This window comes from Passer domesticus, chromosome 3 (genome assembly GCF_036417665.1).
Source record: "Passer domesticus isolate bPasDom1 chromosome 3, bPasDom1.hap1, whole genome shotgun sequence".
In the NCBI taxonomy this organism is placed as follows: Eukaryota; Metazoa; Chordata; class Aves; order Passeriformes; family Passeridae; genus Passer; species Passer domesticus.
The window spans coordinates 105,717,841-105,740,574 of record NC_087476.1 but is presented as its reverse complement, the minus strand read 5'-3'; the positions used below and the strand labels follow the sequence as shown (position 1 = coordinate 105,740,574).

The following is a 22,734-nucleotide window of genomic DNA, read 5'->3' as shown; positions in this document are numbered from 1 at the left end:
TGTGTTATTTACTAAGTCAGTGTAAGACACTAGATAACAAAAAAGCATAATAGTAAGAACACAACAAGAATGAGCAACATGAGCTTATCCTCCATTAGAAAACAAAATTATGTGTCTGAAACTACACTGCTCTTTAAGACCTTACCTTCTTTTTGTCCCTCATTGAGCCCTTCCCTCGGACCATTATCTTGCATCCTGTTTCTGCCTCAAGCTGTTTAGCTGTTAGTCCTCTGGGCCCAAGGATTCTTCCAACAAAGTTAAACTGAAAGAAAAAAAATAAATAATTTCTAAAAAATCAAGTAAATAAAATTAGTTTAAAATTTAACAAGATGTATTTCTGTGTCTAAAAATATCAAGTGTTTAATGGCTTAGGACACCACACTAAATGCCTGAGGTTGAAAAATGAGTTAGGTACTGTTTTCATACATTAAGTACCGATATGACCCCAACTTTGGGGATACAAGTTTCAGGTGGAACTAGGTCTTTTAGATATAACATCAGGTAGTCTACAGCAGCAGCAGTTTCTAATTTCCTCCTCGTTAAGTTGTACAAGCTCTTACAGAAACCCCAAGCTGCTCTCCTTCACTACTAACGTGTCCAGCCATGCTCATCCATAGGCCAGCAAGGTGCACCATGGCAAGGAAACCCAAGCAGCTGGGTACTCAGCCTGGGAAGGACATCAAAAAATAACCCTTTTTTATCTACCCATGCCATGGCATTTCCTTCAGAAAAAACAAATGAGGCCTCTTACGTGTTTATTTTAGGCTTCACTGGCAATATTTCTTAAAAATATGATATTGTCATGCATACATCCACACACATATATGTAAAATATTTGTATGTATAAAAATTTATGTGTCTATACAGACACAACAAAAGCACGTCACCTTTTGTAAGCTGTATCATTTATTTAGTTGTACGTACAAATAAAGCAAGCATTTCATGTTTAATTGGCTGATTTCAGCATACAGCCCCCAGCCTACACTCAACACAGTAATACCCCCATTTAGCCATACATTATTTCTTAGTTATTTTCAAGAGCTTTCTCCCTTTCATTATTTTCAACCACACATTCTGAAATAATTTATTTATGACATAAATTAAAAAAGCACTAAGTGATGGTAGCATTGAGAACACAGAGCAGTATTCTTTGACTACTGCAGTGCCAAGATGAAGCACCAGCTAAAATGATAGAAAAACTAAGAAGTTTCAAACTGAACATTAAATTCAAAGAAGAAATTAAAAGAACAGAAACTCTGCTGTAACATTCTGCTCTGGATATTTTAGATCTCGGTAAACCAAGTTATTCAATGGAATTGTGAAGAAGTTGTTGGCTTTCATTTCCTCAGCTAATTAAAACTGGGCTTGAGTACTAAAACTCAACGTATTTGAAATCCTTATGAAACTGCAAAGACCAGAAATGATTTAAGAGTAAGCAGAAATTATGAATGCAAGCAAATTAAAGTTCTTTAAGAAAATTAACAGTGTTTCACAGCAGCTAAACTATTCTGGGAATATATACTCCCAAAGTTATTTAGCATTGCAAGCTCAGAAAACAAAGACATATTACGAAGTCTGAATCAACTACAGGGAGGTGAGGGGGTGTGTAGAGAAGACGAAAGGAACTTGTGAACATACACAGAAACTGTGAATCATAAGAAATTAAAGAAGCATTCACAAGGCTTTGATAAAGCAGTGAACTAGCTACAAGTAATAAAGTTTAGCTGTGAAATATTATTAAAATACTACATGTTACACATTTTGTGTTTAATACCAAAATTGTGCCATTGTCTTACATGAACAGTATCCAACTTGCTTTTCTCAACATCCATACTTCTGTACACTAAAACTTTAGGTATCTTATGCCATTCCACTGATAATGGTAAAATAATATTGCAAAGCTGATTTGAAATCAATATTTTAACCAACACACAAGCTGACTATTGCTATATTCTCAATTTCCTAAGAAAAACCACAGTCTCTAATGTTTCATTAATTTGGATCATAAGTAAAAGAAAAACAAATAATAACATACTTTGGATTAAAAAATAATTAAACTATACAGGATACAAATTAAAAAGGGGAGGAATCTGTATGCATTATCCTGAAGTTTGCAATTTTATTGATGTTCTCTGAACATGATTTAGAATTTCTAGTTGAGAATCACAGACTTAAAACTGCAACACAATCTGTTAACTATTATACCAGTTCCTTTACCAGTTATTCTCAGCATATGATCCTTTTGAAGAGCCTCCACAAATTGTTCCAAGGCAGCTCAACCCTGCCTTTTCTTTCCAAACTGTATATATTAACACTTGGAGTCTTTTTGTACAGCTGTTCCTTCCAAACAGCTGCCTGTTCCCATTGCCTCCCTTGGGCCCTAGAATATGATCATAACCAAATGCAGGATGCCTAGACAAGGCACTTCTACTGAAAACCTCAACAACGTTAAGTTGCTCAGAACAATTATATCCTATAAACCGCATTCTTATTAACACATCCCAGGTTGTTTCTTTCCCTCCCTCAAAATTAGGTTCTTATGTTTGTTTCAACATTCACTGTCCCCAAATATTCTTCTCCATTACCTCAGCCTTGATCCTCTCTCCTAGTTTTATTGTATGAAACTTTTATGCCCCCATACAACAGCAACATTTGTGTAACGAATTTCATGTTGCTGACTACAGTCACAGTAATTTCAAGACAGAATTAAAATTCAAAACTGACTTTAAAAGTATTTGGTAATGACCTAATTTCTTTCTAAGCATACTTTCTGTTCTACCAACCAAATTTTCTTCAGTGTGTTAGAGATACAAGATGAAAGAGCACACTGCAGGACCCCACCTGAGGTGCAGTCTTAATCAGTCATCACTAATCAATTATCATGGATTAAGCCAAGTATTGCTTTAACAAATGATTTGTACCAATGTATCGCTGTCAGTATTCAGTTCCTCAGACAACCATCTTAAAAGTCCAAGCTCAGGACTCATAGAAAAACATAATTCAGACTATTTTGTTGTAAAGACAGAGCAGTGACCAGCAAGACCACAACTCAGGAACACAGAGTAAGCCTTCAAGTTAGACATTTTTGTCAGAATCCAGTTTTATCTGCAGCTAGTGCTTCTCTTACCTGTCAGGCCAGCTAGACTATCAAACAGAATTATCAGAATGAGACATCTGACAAATCCAGAAGACCATTCTTAACATCTAACTCTCTTTCCTGTGCTCTTTGTCTCATATTGTCGCCCAAACACACTCATCACTGCATTGTGCTTCTCTATAAAAAACACACCTGTGTTCAGGGATACTCTTTGTTCTAACATTTGTACAGAGACAAAGGTAAGAATATTTACTTTTGATTTCTTGGAGTGTTTCTCACTTTGCATTTGAGTACTGTAGGATTCACCTCAGCCCCAGAGAATTCAGAAATCATTTTGACCAATTTAAGGTTGCACTGCTTTGAATGTATCTAACTTCACACATGTTGAAAAGTGAGATTATGTTAAAAATTAAGCAGAAGTAGCTCAAGCTACAATTAACTGCTTCTGCATCAACAACACAGAAAAAGCAATCAAATGAAGTCAGTCTCTCCTTCCACAAGAATTAATATCTCTCCACATTCTATTTTTGTATGAAAAATTTTTACTACTGGTATTTCACAATTGTTTTCCTGAGTTTTATTTTCATGCACTCAAATCTTCTCAACTCAAAATCAGAACTAAAGAAACAACCTCCAAAAGACTGTGACACACAAACACAAGAGCACCCTAAAAGCCAAGAACTACAAGTGTTTAGTGGAGCTCAGGTGCTGAAGTTCCAACCAGTTACGCCCTTGTTGCTCTCCCTCTGCCTGTTTCTCTGCATCATCACCCTCACATTCCCTTAGTTTGCTAACTTTTTATGTTTGAAAATTTCAGCATGTACAGAACACTACTGGATCTTGCTGGCATGAAAGACAGTTGTTGCCTTTTTTTGAGATCATGTCCAAAACACACACACTTAAAGAGAAAAGTGACAGAATATTTTGGGAGACTACACATGAGGATCTTTGTTACTCAACGTGTTTAAGCAGAAACAAATCTACTGGGGGAAGAAAGATGCTCCAAATCCTAGTGTTTCTACTTACTCTGGGATATTAATGATTATTCTGCAGCAACCATCACTCCTAAGAGTCAACAGAATTTCCATGTGGTGATCTACCTAACAAGTCCACTGCATAAGAAATCCCCTCATGAAAACATCTTCTATTCCCTACACATACATAAGGAATAGAATACAACAACAGTTGTTCTACAAAGAACAACTATTTCCTAAGCAGACCAGGTGCTTTTACAGTGCTTACCAGTCCCCACAGCCAGAACAAAAGTAATAAAGAAAAGTAAGAATGAACTGTGCCAAAAACTCAGAGCTTCTAATTAATAAGAGAGTACAAAGAAGTGTGTCTGGGTTTTACAGGATGGGAAATGCAATGTTTAAGGATCTTTCCATGCATGTTAAAATCTGGGGAACTTCAAGCAGACAAGTAGTACTAAATTTCATACTTCTATTGTGATTTCTGTATTTTGTGTTTTCCTTTGAAATATGAAAATAAGATGAGGCAGGAACTAATTTAACTTACAAAAAAAAGTTCTTCATTAAGGGAAATGAATTTGAAAAAATCAAATTTGATTGAAATATCCAAATCTAGCAAGAATGAACATAAACATATGCATTTGATCAAACAATTATTTAACTCAATTAAAAACTCATTTATTCTACCATCTTATTAGCAAATGTTCCAGTGACTTACTAAACATTGATTTTGCAGAGTCAGTTACTTATCACTGGAAAAAAGCCAAAACCAAGCTATTCTTCAAGTCTATTTCAACTTAAGGAAATCAAGAAAAGTTTTCCAAAGCTTTTATGTTCTTAGCTACAATTTGTGTATTTGAGAACTTTTCATACCCAGCCTAAACATTATTTTAAGCAAAGTCTCAAGAAAAGCTCAGTAGTTCCTCTTTACAAGAAAACCAAAAGATGCTCTACCCTTCATGCTGACTTCAAGCATACTTTAAGATAAAAAAACAGTTAAATTCAGAAAAATATTATAAACATACAAAAAAAAAAAAGAGCCCTCTCTTTAGTAATGATCCATAACAAAACTTAGCAATGTATCTATGTTTCTGGCAATCCAGCATTTGGTTTCACCTTCCGAATTCCAGCTTAGAAAAAAATCACATAAATTCTATTATTTCCTTCAAAAAAACCCCACTGTAATTACTACAACTGAGTACTTGCAACCATAACTGCCCACTCTTGATGATGTCATTTAATTTTTAACCTCCTGCAGAAAGCAGCTTCGGTATAGTTATGTCATATATGGAAACAAAGTCTCCATTTTTAGACTACCTTTACACATAATTTCCTTTTTTTTTTTAATCATAACAGGACAAAAACTTCAGACCTCAATCAGTTCACAAGCAGCCTTGCCCTCCTTTACCCAAACTTTTCCCAGTTTTATTTTATAGCCTAGTTCTATGTTAGACATAACTGCCAGCTGAAAGTGGATTTCCATCAAGAGAGAAAAGTATACCTTATATTCAGGATTCTCCATGGTCAAATTAGTTTTCAGACTGCATACTGATACATTAAGCAAACTAAAGAATCCCAAAAATATGGTTTAAAGTGTCCTGGTGGTTAGCTTGCTTTTTGAAGACACGGAGAGCAGCACTTCCTGCTCATTTCACTGTCATATGATTTTCCATACCAAATAAAAAGCATCTGAAGATCAGGACTCTGCGTGGTTCAGTGGTTAAAATATGGCATGGTTAAGAAGCAACTGAAAACTGGATGCTATAATGGAGAACATCTGGAAATTTTATCTTAAGCAGCAATGCTGGCAGTCAGTTTAGCCATTAGAAACTTTCAATGTCCAGACTGCAGTACTCATACTCCAAGACGACTTAGAAGATAACTTAATCTGACAGAGTCACAGGCTAGAATGCCAACCATGGAAATGGAGTAATGAAGAGACACAAAGGAATTGCAAGACAATGAAGGCATTCAAAACAAAGCATGATGAATGTGTATGGCACTCACAATGGTGATTGTTTAATGTGAGTACTCTCTGTGAGCAAGATTAACATTACTCCAAGGATTAATAAATTTCTTAAAGATACAATTAAATTCCAGTATGTATTTCCATACGTGTTTTTTAGAAAGAAAATCAGCTAATGCATTTAATTGTAACATTTATATGCAAACAAACTGGAAATACTACAGCAGTAGATTAAAAATAGCATTATGCCGAGAAAACAAATAAAAGAATGGACACTGAATCCAATAAAGCTTTCACTAACGCACCAAAATGATCAACTTCAGGTTTCTTTTTTTTTCATTGTCTTCTTTTTAAAGGAATATTGTTTTATGATACTGGCAATAGAGTTATTTTTCTGCATTTCTTATAAAATCTTGCATTGGTCTCAGCCAAGTCTTAGATAATCATAAAAAAATAAATCAGATCTATATGGCTGATTTGATTTTTTATAAAACAACAAGTTGTTTTGAAACAACTATAAAACCACTTGAACTATTAGAAAACAAAATACAGCATATTAAACTGTAAGATGGTATACTTTCAGTTAGGCAGTTTAGTGTTTAATGAAGAAAACAAAGCTTGTAGAATAAAATTATAGATAGGTACCTTTGAGAATGAATTTCTGAGAAAGTAATCTGAAACATTTTATACGAAAAAAAGAAATGACAAATGGGTAATTTACTCTACCTTACACTGCATATGCTTTCTAGCAATAACATTTTCCAATATTTATTCCATTAGTATATCACGACCATATAACAATTTCCACAATGACAACTTCATCAAAATTTGCTTTTGGTCGTTGCTTTTTGAGTTTTTTGTTGTTTCAGGGGTTTTTTTTTGGGGGGGGGTGGGATGTTTGGTTAGTTGGTTTGTTTCTTTTTTACAAGCAAAGCTATAGTGATGTGCATTTCTGTACATCTAAGCGTACAAACACATACACATAATGTTAAGAGAACTAGCATTTATACCTGTACACATGTAATATGCCAGTAAAACAGCAGTTATGGATTAAATACAAAACCTTTCAGGTAACATTTACAGCCCCCACCTCCTTCTTTCAGTCAAAACTCTTTAAATACTTGAAACTGTTGCCACTGTCTCCTCCCATTCAGGAGATGAGACCACTACATTTTTTTGGTAGGTTGGGACTAACGGAACAGAAAGTTTCTTTTTCCATTATGACAAAACCCCAGATATATTTCATGCCTTTTGAAGTATTTTCAGTGATTCAACACTACACTTATCTCAACAGAAAACAGCTACACAGCTTTTGTTGAAGCAGTAAGAACTATCAAATTAAAACAAGTGCATCCCACACTCAGCAACCACATAATAATTAACCAAAAACAAAGAAGTCCAAGTTCACATAAACAGCCACTTGTATACATTTCAGAAATCAAGAAGAAAAAGCATAATGTTTCAAGAATAATGCTGAAATTGTGAAATCTTTCATTAACTGCATTAACATGTAGTTTGAGGATTAAACGTCTGCCAGCCAAATTCGGCAAGTTTCTAACATAGTTTAAAAAAACAGATTATCTGATGAGATTTTAAAGGAAGAAGAGGCTGACAAAGCAGATGGCATTATCATTGTCAACACAGTGAACACAGACAATAGTAACTACATTTAGAAGTTAATTCTTGCATACAAACTAACTTTAGGTAGTTGTTAGGACTGCTAGTGACAACATGTGAAGTTGTTTCCCCAAGTCTCTTAACAAACCCACCTACTACTGGTAATAGAAAAGCTGCTGCAGACAACAAAGCATGATAAACATTCCCTCCATTCCTAAATATGGCATGCTTTCTAAGCAAAGTAAAGGCCAAAGTACACGTGTAGTGAATATCAGCATGATACATATAATCTACTTATGTCAAATATATCCACTTACATTTGCTGTGTATATCGGATATATACTATTCAAAAACTATAATCAAAGCTAAATGAGAACTATTGAAGCATTTAAGTGATGAAGTTAAGCAGCAAATTAGAAATGCTGTGCTGTAACTTACACATGCAAATTACCATTAAATAATCTCTTCATCACTTAAACACAAAAATAAAACCATTAAGGTACAATGGAAAACAAAATATGGAACACAAAATACAGAATATCAACTGTCAGAAAATTAGGATCCGTCATATTTTCAATTAGGTACTTTTGTGCTAGATAAACAAAATCAAAACTTCCAGAACATCTGTTGAACTACCTCTTGAGTTGACTTCAAGTGTGAGCAATTTAATCCTCAACATTAAATAAAAAGGTCACTACAGCTAAGGTATTTAATGTAGCTTTAATTCTCTAAAATTTGAGTGGCCACAAAGAGGAGAACATCATCTTAGAAAGGAGATAACTAAAAGATTTTTTCTTTTCCTTAGTGTATTAAATGGCCAAGAATAACTTTTAGTATATATTTAATGTGCTCAGACTGGTTCCATATTTATTTAGTACCCTGCATACATTTTTAACAAAGATGGTAGGGTTGGGGGTATTTTGGATTGGGTTTCTTTTGGTTCTAGTTCAGTTACCATAATCACTTTTCAACATCAAAGCCAGATAGCAACTTGTCTTGTTATGGGAAAGAACTGATAATTATTGTGGGAGTGAGAGCAGCTTGGTCTAGTTCAAAAACATCTGTAAAATGTATGAATGCAAAAACAAAGAATATGAACATAACTGTAATACATTACTGAAACACAGCATTTGTGCAGCAGGAGAACAAATTTAACATTCAGTGTTTTGAAGTCTGATATACTATACAAAAAATATCAACATCTTGAGGAAAATGAAAAGAACACGTTAGTGCAAAGGTTTGGCTGTTACTCATTGCAGAGGTTCCAATGAAAAATACAGCTAGTAACAGAAGAATTGAGTTCTCTGCATACAAATGCCTGTATCTATTACTCTTTCCCAGAACTACATTTAAGTATTACATAACACGGTTAGTGTAGGAGCAATTTTGGTAACATGTTAAATTCCGTTAAATTACATTATATTTAACTGGGTTCTTAAGCACAGCTTCTTAAAACAATTAGAACAGTATGGATGCTATGAGATGTCCAGAAAGGAGAAAGATCTCCAGAAACTTTATCAAACTTATAGTAAGCACTATGTGGAGCAGGAGAGAACTTCAATCTCTCTTCAAAGTACCGGGGTATTTATGTTTCATGGCATGCATGAGTCAGTCTGCCTCAATGCTGCTTAACCTCTAACTCACCTCAATCTAGAAAGCCGGTGCCATCAGCACAATTCAAACACTGAATTGTTCACATTGTGTTCAGAACCGAATAAAATCTCTTGAATGAACACATACGTCAGCTCACAAAAACTGAGCACAGTATTTAGCATTCGTTGGACAGTCAGTAAACAGACCTCGCCCACACAGATTCCACACATGATCTTTAATAAGAAATGCTGATAGAAATTTATCTGTGTTTTCCAGTAAAACTTTATTAAGAAGACAGTAAATCATCAGTGAAGAGCAGCATCTTGTTCTCGCTATAGGATTAAGAACTGCTGCCTTCCCTTCTTGGACATCAGCAATACGTGTTTAATGGTTTAAAGGATGGATTACCATAACAAAAATTTTGGTCCACTTAAAAATTACTCATATATTATTTCTTACTGGTGATATTCTCTAAGTAACATTAAAAACAAATGGTACAATAAATTAGAACTTTTAGGATTTTTAATATGACAAATCAGGATTTGTTTCAATTTAAGATTTTGCTACTTCAAGTAGTTCTGTTATTTATTAGAATCACAAATAATAAATTTTCAAAGGGTGACCCCGAGTCCTATTCAACTATTAAGTTCTCTTTGTTAGTACCTGTATTCTGTAACATTATTTAATAAATGAAATACTACTTCCAGTTGTGTTCTGGAATGTGCCAAAAATAAACAGCACACGATATAATTTCAGATTAACTGAGGTTACATTAAATGGGTGATTAATTTGAATAGAAATATTGCTTGCTACAATAAAAACTAAATTGTTTTTATGAAGCACCACCACACGATTAAAGCCCCAGCACCACAGCACTATAACCATTTAAAAATAAAAATATCAACTTAACTGCATTTTATAAAATCATAGAAGAGTTAGGGTTGGAAGGGAACTTGAAGATCATATAATTCTAAACCCCTGCCAGGAGCAGGAACATCTTCCACCAGACCAGGTTGCTCAGAGCTCCATCCAACATGTCCTTGAACACTTCCAGGGATAGAGCACCCACAGCTCCTCTGGGCAACCTGTTCCACTGTCTCACCACCCGAAGGGTGGGGAATTTCTTCCTAACATCTAATTTCATTCTACCTTCTTTCAGTTTAAATCCATTCCCCCTTGACTTATCCCAGAAGACCCTCTTCCCGCTCTCTTGCAGGGTCCCTTCAGGTCCTGTAAGGGTGCCACTGGAATTCTGCAATGTTAGCTCTGTTAGTAGAGTTGACTTGCCCATTACAGATTATTACAGATTATTCACATTTGCTCCTGACTGAGCAGAGTATCAGCCACTGATACAGTGATCATTCAAAAAGCTCAGAATCTTTCTGATCGCTGCAGCTGTAACCTAGACAAACCAGATTATCCATGTGATGTCAATAATATATCATTTTTTTACCCAGCAGACCACATCTTAATGCTTGAAATGCCCCTTCCAAAAAAAAATATAAACCAACAAAAACCAGCATTAAAAAATATAGCTGGGATTTAGAATGAATTACTAAATCCTTTAAATCCACATCATTCACCTCTAATAACCTCTGCTGAAGGCTTTGAGAGCATGTTCAACTGACAAACAGCTTTACAAACCTCATGTAAATACATTAGACCAGATCTATAAAAAAATGAAATAAATAAAATAAAAATCAGGCTAGCTTTCCAGGTCATCTTAATAATGGTAATATAGCTTTATTGATTAAAGAACAAAGAAATTTCAAACCACAGATTAAAAGATAAAAACAAACCAAAAGTAATACACTGAAGAATACAACTTTTTTCTCCAAATTCTAAACTTGCAGTTTAAAGGAAGACCTGAGTAAATTAAAATTAAATACTTGGTGTTGCTTCTGTTATTGAAAAATTTTAATGAAATATAATGACAGCTAGATATTGATCCAAATAAACTTCATTTTTACCACTGAAATTCTAATTCATGTGACAGAACCATCTGAGTAGCTACACCCAGTTGGCTGAATGCATTACAATTAATCAGGGAAGCCAAGATACAGTTTTCTTTTGTCATCTGTTTGAAATAGGTATCTGTCAGAACTAGTCATCAAAATACAGTAGTAAGAATTCAGGATGTAGTAATTCCTGTGTATACAAAACTCAGTATCTCCAAAATGTTATCTAGGATGCCAACTTAATTTTCATCCATTGAAACAACACTGAACAACTAACATAGTCTTCCTGGAAAATGTACTTTAATCTCCTCCAGGCAGAAGACTCCACTTTATTTTTTAAACACAATGTATACGGGTGTTATCACAGGTGCAAAAAGAAAAAAAAAAGTTCTGTGTTAACACAATTGTAGTACCTCTAATCTCAAAGGCACTGTTTCCCAAGATTAGCTGCTAAAGAGCTAACATAATTTATTCAGCAATGCTTTGACCCATTTGAAGATCAGTCTATCTAACAGCAGACCAAAAAAACAGGTATCCTAATCTTCTATATTTGGCAAATTACCACATCTAAGGAATCTTTTTTTCAATTTCATTTTCTAAAAACTAAACTAAGATGTAAACATTTATGCCAAGCAATTTACCATTTAGTTCAAAATTAAGTGAATACTAAGAAGCTTTACTGTCCAAGGATTGAGTAACAAATCATTTTTCATTTTCCTTTTCCTGCAGAAAAATTACACCTCCACCATATAGTTTTGGCATTAAGATAATGGAACCTTCAGATGGAAGGTAGAAAGCAATCCAAATCTAAAGGGAGAGCGATGTGGTTTTTTTTGAAAATTATTAAGACTTTACATAATATCATCAAAGAATCAAGAAATTTCAAAACACTGAAGAAATTGCACTCCATAAGTTCCTTTCAAGAGACGCAGTGAAAAGTCAGATAACAGACTAGAAAGGTAGAGACAATTTAAAAATAACTCTTAAATTATTGACCTCTAACATAAAGATGTAAAAGCTGTTTGCTTCTGTTCTTTGCTGTGCAGAATGAAACAATCACTTGGAAAAAAGCTAATACTATCAATAAACTGCATTAGGTATATAGAAGGAATAAAGGCAAGTTTATTAGATTAGGTAAGTTCTGCTGTTATGAATTCTGATATTTTTGTATAATGTAACACATGGGTAATATTGGCATTGGCCTAAACAAGTTACAGAATTCAAAATGAAGATTCACAAAGAGTTGCTGTGCTAATTAAAAAAGGGAACCAGCACTCCAGAAATGTCATAATGTACTAAGATTTTCAAATTACTATACAGCTTCACAGCCATAAATCTCTCTATACAGAGGTACATAAAAAAGTCAATCTGCCTAAACACAATACATCAAACTCCCTGAGCAAAGCAGCTCAAATCTCTCTAATCTCTTTAATTCAAGGCTGAAAACCTTATCTGGTACATCATCCTGCTATGCACAATCCACCTGAACTGAAGAGAAGGAAGACATACACAAACACATAAATTAACACAAGACTATCTCAAAATGATAGAAAACCGCACTGCTAGTGCTACTGTAACAAGCAGAAGCTGCTCCTACAATAGAAAGAAAACCAGTTGTTACTATTAAGGCTAATGAGACCCAAGGATCACGGCTGCAGTCCTGTAAAAGCTGCTCGGTCACACCTCGCTTCCAAAACCCTCCAACAAACTTTACGGAAGGGAGCAAACCAATTCCCACTAAGAGCAGGAGATCTGGAATTTCCTGATCTCTTCCCATCCTGTCAGAGTATGCCACAGCACAAGGATCACTAAAAACAAAAAGGGAAACCTCCAACCTGTATTACAGTTTCACATCTTTAGCCCACAGCTTCTTTCATGGCCCTGCTGAAGCGTCAGAGTGCCACCAACACAGACACTCCCTGGGAGCACAGAAAAGGACAGAAAGGCTTCTTCACTACCACCTTCCTTGCTGAGGAGCCATACATGAGGTTTTTGGTAACAGTCAAGTCTGGGTTCAAGAACTAAACAGGTTCTTGAGAAGAAACTCTAAAAATCTCAGATATGAAGAAGCAGCAAAGAGTATCAAGCAGGATTAAGCTTTTGACTAAGGTGCCGTACTTATTTCAAGCTTACATTCAGACAGCCTCCACTGAAAGAACTAGATGTTGTAGTAAGTTATATGTCAAATATTAAGCTTTTAACCAATTATACACAGATTTTTCCAAGTATTAACTTTTATTTTGAAAGTATATCTAACATAAAATCATATTTAAATCACATGGCACTTTTCTATCTCTCTAATAAAGATAGGGATTAAGATACATAAAGTTTATACCATTTGAGCACATTCATACTTTCATCTATTAGAAAAACAAGCCTTTTTTCTTCTAAATTAAGCATTAAACTCCGAGAAACTTAATTGAGTATCAAACTGTTTTTCCAAGAGTCCCATTATGGAGCAAGAAAACATCAAAAGTAAGTTACTGCAAAAATCACCTAACAAACTGCTTGGATCAAAAGTAAATAAGTAAATTTTTAAAGTAATTTTATTTGGTCAACCAACTAAGCAATCATGCCTTTTTTTACACTGAACAAGCCAAGTTTTAGAGTAGTTTTATAAAACTACTCATGCCAAATTAAAAATTTAATGTTACTAATAAAAGCACTCTTTCAAGATTTGTCCTTCCAAACTCTTTAACCTTCTCTGTCATTAGGGCTGACTGATAAGCCACCAGCTGTTTTTTTTCTTCTCGGTGCTACAATGCATTCTCTTCCTTTTTAAGGCTAGCATACCCAAGCAACAAACAGCACGACTTTAGCCAGCTGCTAGAATGTCACAAACCTATATATTTAGCTCCCATCTCATTTACTGCCATCCCTCAGTGTCAACTATTTAATGTCCCTTTTGCTCCAGCCTCCTGACATTCCTCACTGAGCTGACAACACTGCGGGCTGGATAGCAGACAGGAGATACAAGAACACACAACAACAAAGCAGAGACCTTATCAGTTACCAGAGACAGAAGCCATGCCTTGTCAAACACACTCAAGCAAAAAGCCTTTTTGGGTTTTGCTTCCCTCCCACTGCTTCTGGACTAATTTTTTTACTGTTTATAAATTGTGTAGTTGTTTGCATAAATATCACCTTTAGATCTTTAGTGAAATAGCAATTTGTTCTTCTAGCATGTTTTGCTTCACCTCTGCTTTGTCAATATTTTTTGCACATTATAACATAAACTAAAGTCACATTTCCTTTGCATTTAATACTGGTTTTAAGATTAACCCTTTTCCTCATGCCGTAAGTGTAAAGAGAATCTTAATTGGGTAGTTTCAATTCCATTTCAAATAACTAAAATAATATCCCTCAAAATGACTTTTTTTCTGCTACATGTTCTGTTCATGTAAAAACACTAATCTAATTACTGTCGTATTTTGGAAATAATTGGATTTTAAATTGCTTAGAATTATCAACGTAAGTGAGAAAGCTGTAAAGATAGACAAATTAACAATTTCATGGTTTTAAAATGGGAATCTCTGTTATCATTAGATTCCCATTTGCAATTATTTAAAGGCCCACAGAACAGTTTGGTAGTTCCCTCCTTTAAGTGGTCATAAAACCCTTTAAACAGTAATTGAAAGATTGTTAACAGAAACTCTCTCAGGAAATCAGATCCTGTGAACAATCTAACAGTAGGCATGCTTAAGTGAGATAGTGAATAATCTGTTTCATCCTATTCACTAAGATGAGGTTTTCAGAACAGTGACAAGACATCAGTTTCAATAACACCAGGAGATGAGTAAAAATTGTTCAATTCCATGCTCTACTTGGGAATCGTGACACATTTATCTAGAGAATTAACAAGTTGTGCTGTGTATAAATCGGTCTCCAAGCCTAACCATAGGATCCAGCAGTGCCCTCTAAGCCTCACAGTTTACATCATTAAACTCATATTCCAGTAACAAAGGATCCTCAGGATATACAGTCCAACAACTAATTTCCATAATAATACCTTTTAATTAGATGTGACTACATATGACATTACCCAAGGCACTTAAAGCTGGCAATTTAGCTGTAGAACTACTTCCATTTCTCAGTAATTAGAAGTGAGAAAGATACATTTAAGTTGGAGCACCACTGCAGACAGTGATACTACAGTTAAAAATACTAAGCAGAAATGGAATTCTTGTACTTAAGGGACATTATTCTCTTTTTTAATTTACCAGCTGCTTTTCCTCCTCTCAAAAGGAAAAACTGACTTCACAGGAACAGGCTTTGAGGTTATACTCAAGTTTATGCAAAGAAGATTTGCTGAGTAACCACTTCATTTTATTTTATTAGTTACTGGAACTTTAGACAAAGTTCTTCACCCCTTTAAGGCAACAGATTTTATGCTGAACTATTCAGTCTATTATTTTACATTGCAAAAATTCTACATTGCAAAAATGTATTTATTTGCCACCTTGGAAGATGGGAAGGGAGGAAACACAGAAATTGCATACTTCCAAATCAGAAGACCTCAATGCAGTACCATATAAATAGCAATTATTATTTTTTCCTCCATAATAGCACTCTTTCACAAGCAAAGTTAAAAATAAAGCAGTAAAGCTTCTCACCAAGCAACTAAACCCCATGATAAAAAGATGCACACTATTGTTTTGTGGGTAAAGATAGGCCTTACCAATTAGAGCTGTGACGAAAGTTTCTATATTCAAGCAATGTACTTGGGGAAAAAATGCATTTTGTCAAGCTTCTGAAGTGAGTGAGAAAGTAAGGTGTTTAACATTCCTAAACATAAACATGTTTTTCATTCATGTGACTGATTTTAATTGCTTAATTTAGCTGACTAAATTGTAATTTATAATCAGAACCAATATTAGATAATTTTTGCTTTGCTCCTTTAGCTTTTACACACATTTGAGAATTGGTAACAACTGCAATCTCATTCATAGACTTGGAGCTCTATAGTGAAACAAACTGAATTTTACCAATTCATATGGGAAGGTGAATCAGAATTCTTACCTCATTTAAGACAAATCAAATTCTGAAATACCTGTTTCTATCATCAAATATATTGAAAATACTTCCAGTATTTCACAAGCAGAACTATAAAACCTCACTTTCTAAATAAACATCACACTTAGTCATAGCTTTATACACAGTTTATACTACTTCACATTCATTAGGGGTTTATTTACCAAACTAGGTCTAGAATTTAATTCCATGAAAATACTGAAACACAACAGAGAAAGTGATTTTAAAATGCGTCATCAAAACAAAAGCAATCCCTCTTCCAAAATGTAGAACAAAACCCAGTAGGATTATCCAACTGGTAGCATTTCTCATTCTACTACAGACCTTAAATTATGTACTTCAAGTGTAAAAAAAAGTTAGATTAGAAACTGTCAATGCCTATTTGCCTGTTGTACAAGTATTTCTTCAAAAAAAACCCAAAACAACAAACTTACAGATTTCTCAGTGAAAAATTAAACTAGTAATTCCATTCAGCTTCTGAAATGCTACAAAATTTTTCTTTATATATTTACAGCTGCCATAATCAGTAAACTTGCAAATTTCACACCTAAATCTGCAGAACAGGTCCAAAACACAGAAGACAGCTTAATATTTCCTTTACTGTTTTAAAGTCTGATCGGCCTTGTTTGCTCTCAATGACTTCTGCTAAAAGCTCTCAGCAAACCTTGAGTCCGTGTTCTAACTGTAAGAAGACAATACATAAAAAGACAAGTGAGTGAAAACTGAAAAGCACCAGAAACATCTTTAAAAGCTCTGAACTCTGCTGGGAGCATTTAAAGGTACAAGCTGCATGCCATAAGCACTCCAGAGTTAGGTGCTCCAGCCAGCAGCAAGCACTAAGAGCAGCAGTACTACAGCCCAGTAACACAGTGATAGCAGCACCTTTGGCTGTCAAGTCACATTGAATCTATTATCCTAAATACCTACAATTACAACACTAGTAAAAGAGCAGCTTAACAATTGCTACATTCAGGCTTTACTCCTAAGTAACTTCTGCCTTTCACTCTGGGATTTTTAAATAAGGAGATGGGTACTACAACTTCTGTGATGACAAACTTCACTACAGAAACTGCAACAGAAGAGGAACTACCTCATATTTATCACAGGAGAAACAGCAGAAGAAAGAGTTGTATCATCAGGCTTTGAGACATACTTCAGGTTTACATGTCAGCCTGTCTGTAGTGACTTAGGATTTAGAGATACATATATGTTCCAGCCCCATCTAGATTACAAAGCCAGAGTTGCATATCTCTCTCTTGCTTTTAGCTCGCCCATCAGTTGACTCACAGAAAAAAGTGTAATCCTTCACAAAGACTCAAAGGCCATTGTTTACAGTTTTTCCAGTCTTAAGGGCAGCATTTGCACTTGAAGAAGAAAAAAGGATATGCAAAATATTATTGTGACTAGAATAATTTTTAAAAATCTAATGACATTGAAGCCCAAGATGTACTATTTGAGTATTTGTGTTGAATGACATCAACTTCACTTTACTTTTAATGCAAGTGACTTTTTTTTTAAAAAGGTAATCAAATTTTCAAGTAAATTCAAATTATAAAATTCAAGCAATTAGGTTAAATACTATGACCCAGAAGTCGATTTAAGAAGTCGATTTGAATAATATATTCATTATCATCAGTACTTAAATACATTAGCAATATAACAATGGGTCATTTACAGACGGAACAGCAATACAGAGATGCCTATTTAATGCACCATTCACATTTTTAGACCACCTGTACTTCACAGGAAAAAATAATCTGGTAAACTGCTGCATATCTAAGACAACTTCAAATCACAATTGAATTTATAATCTTTCCAAAACAAACAGTATCACTGACCATAGGGCAGAGCCCTCAGTGTCCTTTCACACCACAGATCAAAATGTTAGCAACTAGAACAAACTCGAATTTTTGGGTCAGTATGTTCTGAGTGTTTATAAACCACACAGCTGAGAGATATTGATCAAGCTTACATCAGTACTCTAAAGAGACAGAAACCTTCTGAAAAAGCAGTAATCAACCCAAGCAATTGAAGTGTTGGGTGGATGAATGTACACGATTAGACAGGTGCACGAGCTTTCCCGAAGAGAGGAAGTGCTATACTATATAACAAGAGAGAACTGAGTGCAAATAAGGTGCAAAAAGTAACTGTCTGTTCATCAAGCAAAGTTATTTTTCTTAAAGTACTAAATGTATTGTAAAGCAAAAGAATTCACTCAAAGTAGTGCAGCAAATTTCAAAAGGAATCAGTGCCTTCACAGAATTCACTATTATAAACTGCTCTTAAAGAGAAAATAAATATATAAAAGCTTAGAACTGTGAATTAATACTATGCCAAGTGACTGAAATTAAACAGCAATGTTCAACTAGTGTTCTTACTAGCATTAAAAAATAACAAATTTCGTAACTTGAGTAGATCCATACTACAACTGATGAATATCTATTAGGTACAGAAACCCAGAATCTCCTACACAGAGATACCTAGATAGCATCTGTGATTTATTTTAAATCCACCATTCCAAACCAAGGCAGGTAAACAAAAGTTCTCCAGCAATGAAACAAAACATGGAAAAAAGAAGGAAATACCTAAAAGGAGAGTTTATTCTTGAAGCTGCATTTGTGTACAATCTTCCTCTCAAGAAGACTATATATATATATATATACATACACATACATATATATGACAACCAAGTGACCAACATAAATGAAAACATATGAGAAACAAGACAATCTGTTCTTTTGAAATATGGAACAAACTCAGAGCTGAAATGAATGCTATAGATGCAGCACTACACTGAAAACTTTTCCTTGAAAAGTGATGTACACTTTTAAATGTATTAGTAGCTTCAGAAACAGCATAACATCAAAACAGCATACCTGTTTAGAAAAAACTCAACCATGTTGCTCAAAAGGCAACTTATTTTTTCTTTCTTCAAATTAATATGCATGTCCAAGGTTTGTGGGCAGACTTAATCTGGTAACAAACAATAGACCTTTTACCACTGAGGGCATGTGAATTGATTTTTACCTAAGCATATGATTTATGAGAGATACAAAAAAAAGCTGGTGTTCTGACTGGAACTCAAAACTATTTTAAATAGCAGTTCTAGACAGGTCTTGGTGCCATCTTATCCCAGCAAAACACAGAGCAAACACAAGTAGTGAAGACTTGCATTTCACTGACCTACCCATATGAAGTTACCAAACTCCTGCTGTCCTCTGACTGGAAAGCATCAAATTACTTTTTCAAGGGCAACTCCATAAAAATCTGACTATACAAACAGTGATACCTAAACTATAAAGCTACTAAAAAGGAAGAAATACCTAATATATGTGTCAAAAGCTGACTGACCACTGCAGGGGGAGGGGGTTAGGACAGCATGGCATTATAATTGCCAGGTTAAGTTTCTGGGGAAAGTATTACAGCTTAGTGCTATAGTTCTCCTTTCGTCAACTAAAGGGGAGAATCAGAGAGGGAAAAAACATAATCCTCAATAAAGGGTTTTTCTCTCTGTATTTCCTCCTCCCTTAAATCATTGTGCCTCTCAAATCCCACATCCTTCAGGAGTCTGTTTCCACTCTCTAAAGCAGAAGGAAGATCTGCTCCTGACTTTGAGTAACAAAGTACAGTCATTAAGGGTTCTGATGTCTAAACAGTAATTTTAAGTTCACCTATATATTTTGAACACAAGCACTACCTTGCTCTGTTAAGTATTGTTTCAGCACCAACTCGATGCATTTCCATGTTTACTGGCAGTCCCCAATTCTAGTTAAAGTACACAGGACATTAACTCACAAAAACTACCGACAAGTTCAGCAGGTGTACCCAAGTGTACCCGACCTCACAACAGCGAGCAAAAATATCATGCTGAAGCACATCCTCATCTCTGCATAACACCCTTCTTTCCTAAAATAAACATTTCCACAAACAGACTGAAAAAAACCCCCAGTATAAAACAAAACAAAATCTGAATGTCACAAATACCTGCCTCACAGCTGACTTTTATTACCTGTATTTGCACCCAGATCTCCTAGACTTAAGTCTTGCAAGAGCTAAGAGATTGCCCACTGAAAACCTGATTCTACAGAGGAGATGAGATGAGCTATAATGAAAGGCACTACAGGAGCAAAACCAATCATGATGGATGTTGACTGCTAGACCTATTTCAAGAAGTTTCACTGGACACTTCCTTTGCAACCTCAAATTTTGGAATTCCAACAGTTAAACATTTTTAACAAAATTAATTTATTAGAATCATTTTAGTTATTTCATCCACAGAAAAGTAACAGGTATCTTCAAACTCTTTAGACTAATTTTCTAGGCTACCATTCTCGTTTAGCACTTGGCTTCCCCATGTACACACAGTCCTCTTCATCCGCGGTGAAGAGAGGCACCCAGATGTCCAGCAGTGGCTGTTAATGTTAAGGGATTCCTATCCTTACACTAAAAAACCCCAAAACTGAAACACCCACCAAAAAAAATCCAACAAAAAAAAAATCTCCCAAATGAGCTACTGAATGTTTAGCAGGGTTCAAAAAAAAATTTTAAAAAACTGTCAAAAGGTGATTCATATGGTGAGTAATGGAAGGACATCATATGGTGAGTAATGGAAGGACATCTAATAAAACATTAGATGGAAGGGACAAAAAAAAAGTCTTCATACAGATATTAAGGCATGTCTCCATTTTAATAACATCTAAACAAAGGGGCCCCTTCTCAATCCATATCCATAGCATGTGCAATTAGAGCACATAAACCCTCTCATTAATACATGAAGTTCAAAATCAAAATTAAATTCTTTGTTCCCATCACTTCTATTCAAACATTTTTCCAATGACCCTACGGAGACTGAAAATTAGTAATCAAACTACTTTAGTTATTTCATATACATTTGTACTTTCATCAGTAGCTGATCATTTTCCAAATCTTCCTTCAGCCCTGCCATTATTCTGTATCCCAAGTTTACGTACAGAGACTGGTTATATTCTCTTTCCTTCGAATTGCAAGGGTAAACAAGGCCAAGTCTTTTAGCCTCCTTCCCTGTTTACCACTAGGGAATGAAAAGCTTAAGTAAAAGAATCAGAACAATGAATAAAGATGATGTTATCATTTTCCTAATCCATATTAGGGATGCTATTAAACTCTGATATTACAAATTGAAAAAGGATTTAAACACTTTGTCAGTGAGTTCCCCATAGTAAAATGAGTCCCTGTGTTCATCGTTGTGTTGTACTAATTAAACAGTTTTAACTAAAATGGTCAGGAAGTACACAGCAGCTGTTTATCACTGCTGGCCTCTGAGCTTCGGTATCCTCAAAGGACACGCTACTTTAGATGCGATAATTACTGAGTTCTTACATTTTTACTGAAGAGGCACAGAAGAGTTCCAACAGAGAATTTCACATTAATCAGAAAGAACAGGGTACTTATTAATAATAAAGCCATGATTATAATAGAAAAAAACATTTATTCAGTTCAACATTTGTAGGTACTAATTCTAAGAAATGTTTAAATTGATAGCAGGCAGAAAGTTTAGTCTCATCTCTCTAGAGAAATTTGAGAAAACTAATCATTTATCTGAAGCATAAGAAATGCTAAAGACTTTTAACTATTCACCCACAAACAATAGCTTATCCTTGATTCTTCTGCTTCTTAAGAGCTCAACAATTTCTCTGACATCTTTTCTTCTTACTTTTTAAAATCCTGATGGAAGTTACTTCTCCATGAATTGGAAAGGTCTTCAAATTCTAACACTGAAGACTTACATGAGAGTACAAATATTACTCTATAGAGAACTCTTTTAATTTAAGGGCAAAATATGGACAATTAATACAATTGCATTTCTTGGCTGCCTTCTGCAAAAGTTCTCTGCCAAGTTTCAGAAGCGTGTATATATATCGTTCAGAAAAACTAAGCATCTCAAATCTCAGTTTTAATACTGAAATTTCTATACACTTTAAACACCTTTCAAGGGTGCTAGAAGAAGACAATATGAATAGACCCAATTGCATAACAGTAACTTCCTATGAAAAAAAAAATGTGCCACAAAGGGGACCATCCCAACAGTTACACAATTTATCAGACTGTGACTATATAATGGAAAAATTCTCCTTATTAATACAACACACTAAAGAAAATTATTTCTTGCCTAGCAAGATTTTTGTGTATCTTCCACTTACTAGTGCAGAAGCAGAAATTCAGACTCTGCACAGTCAGCATTTAAAAACTACAGGCTGTTTCAGTCAATTAATTTTTTGGCAAGTTGAACCTTGCATTAACTATGGCCTTCAAATAAATATTAGATTAAAAATACTCAATATGCACTACTACAAAAAAAAAAAAGGAGCCTTCAGGGGATTTTATAGATTTATTTTAGCTTTTAAGTTTAATTTTATATATACTTTATTTTGTGTGGATAACCAAAGCACAGTACAACAGTAATATCAAAGTGATGCACGCTGTGAAAATTTACTGTTTCATCTTTTGTGTATGTTTACATAT

The 22,734-nt window shown here is 34.6% G+C and overlaps 1 protein-coding gene across 7 annotated transcripts in view; it reads right to left on the bottom strand.

Moving 5' to 3' along the window:
• Positions 1-22,734, bottom strand: part of QKI (QKI, KH domain containing RNA binding) — a 146,205-nt gene that overhangs the window by 83,552 nt on the left and 39,919 nt on the right. For all 7 annotated transcript variants that reach the window (XM_064414877.1, XM_064414879.1, XM_064414880.1 and 4 more), the window contains exon 3: positions 146-262. In XM_064414877.1, the coding sequence (XP_064270947.1) occupies positions 146-262 (117 nt within the window). The remainder of the gene's footprint in view (positions 1-145; positions 263-22,734) is intronic.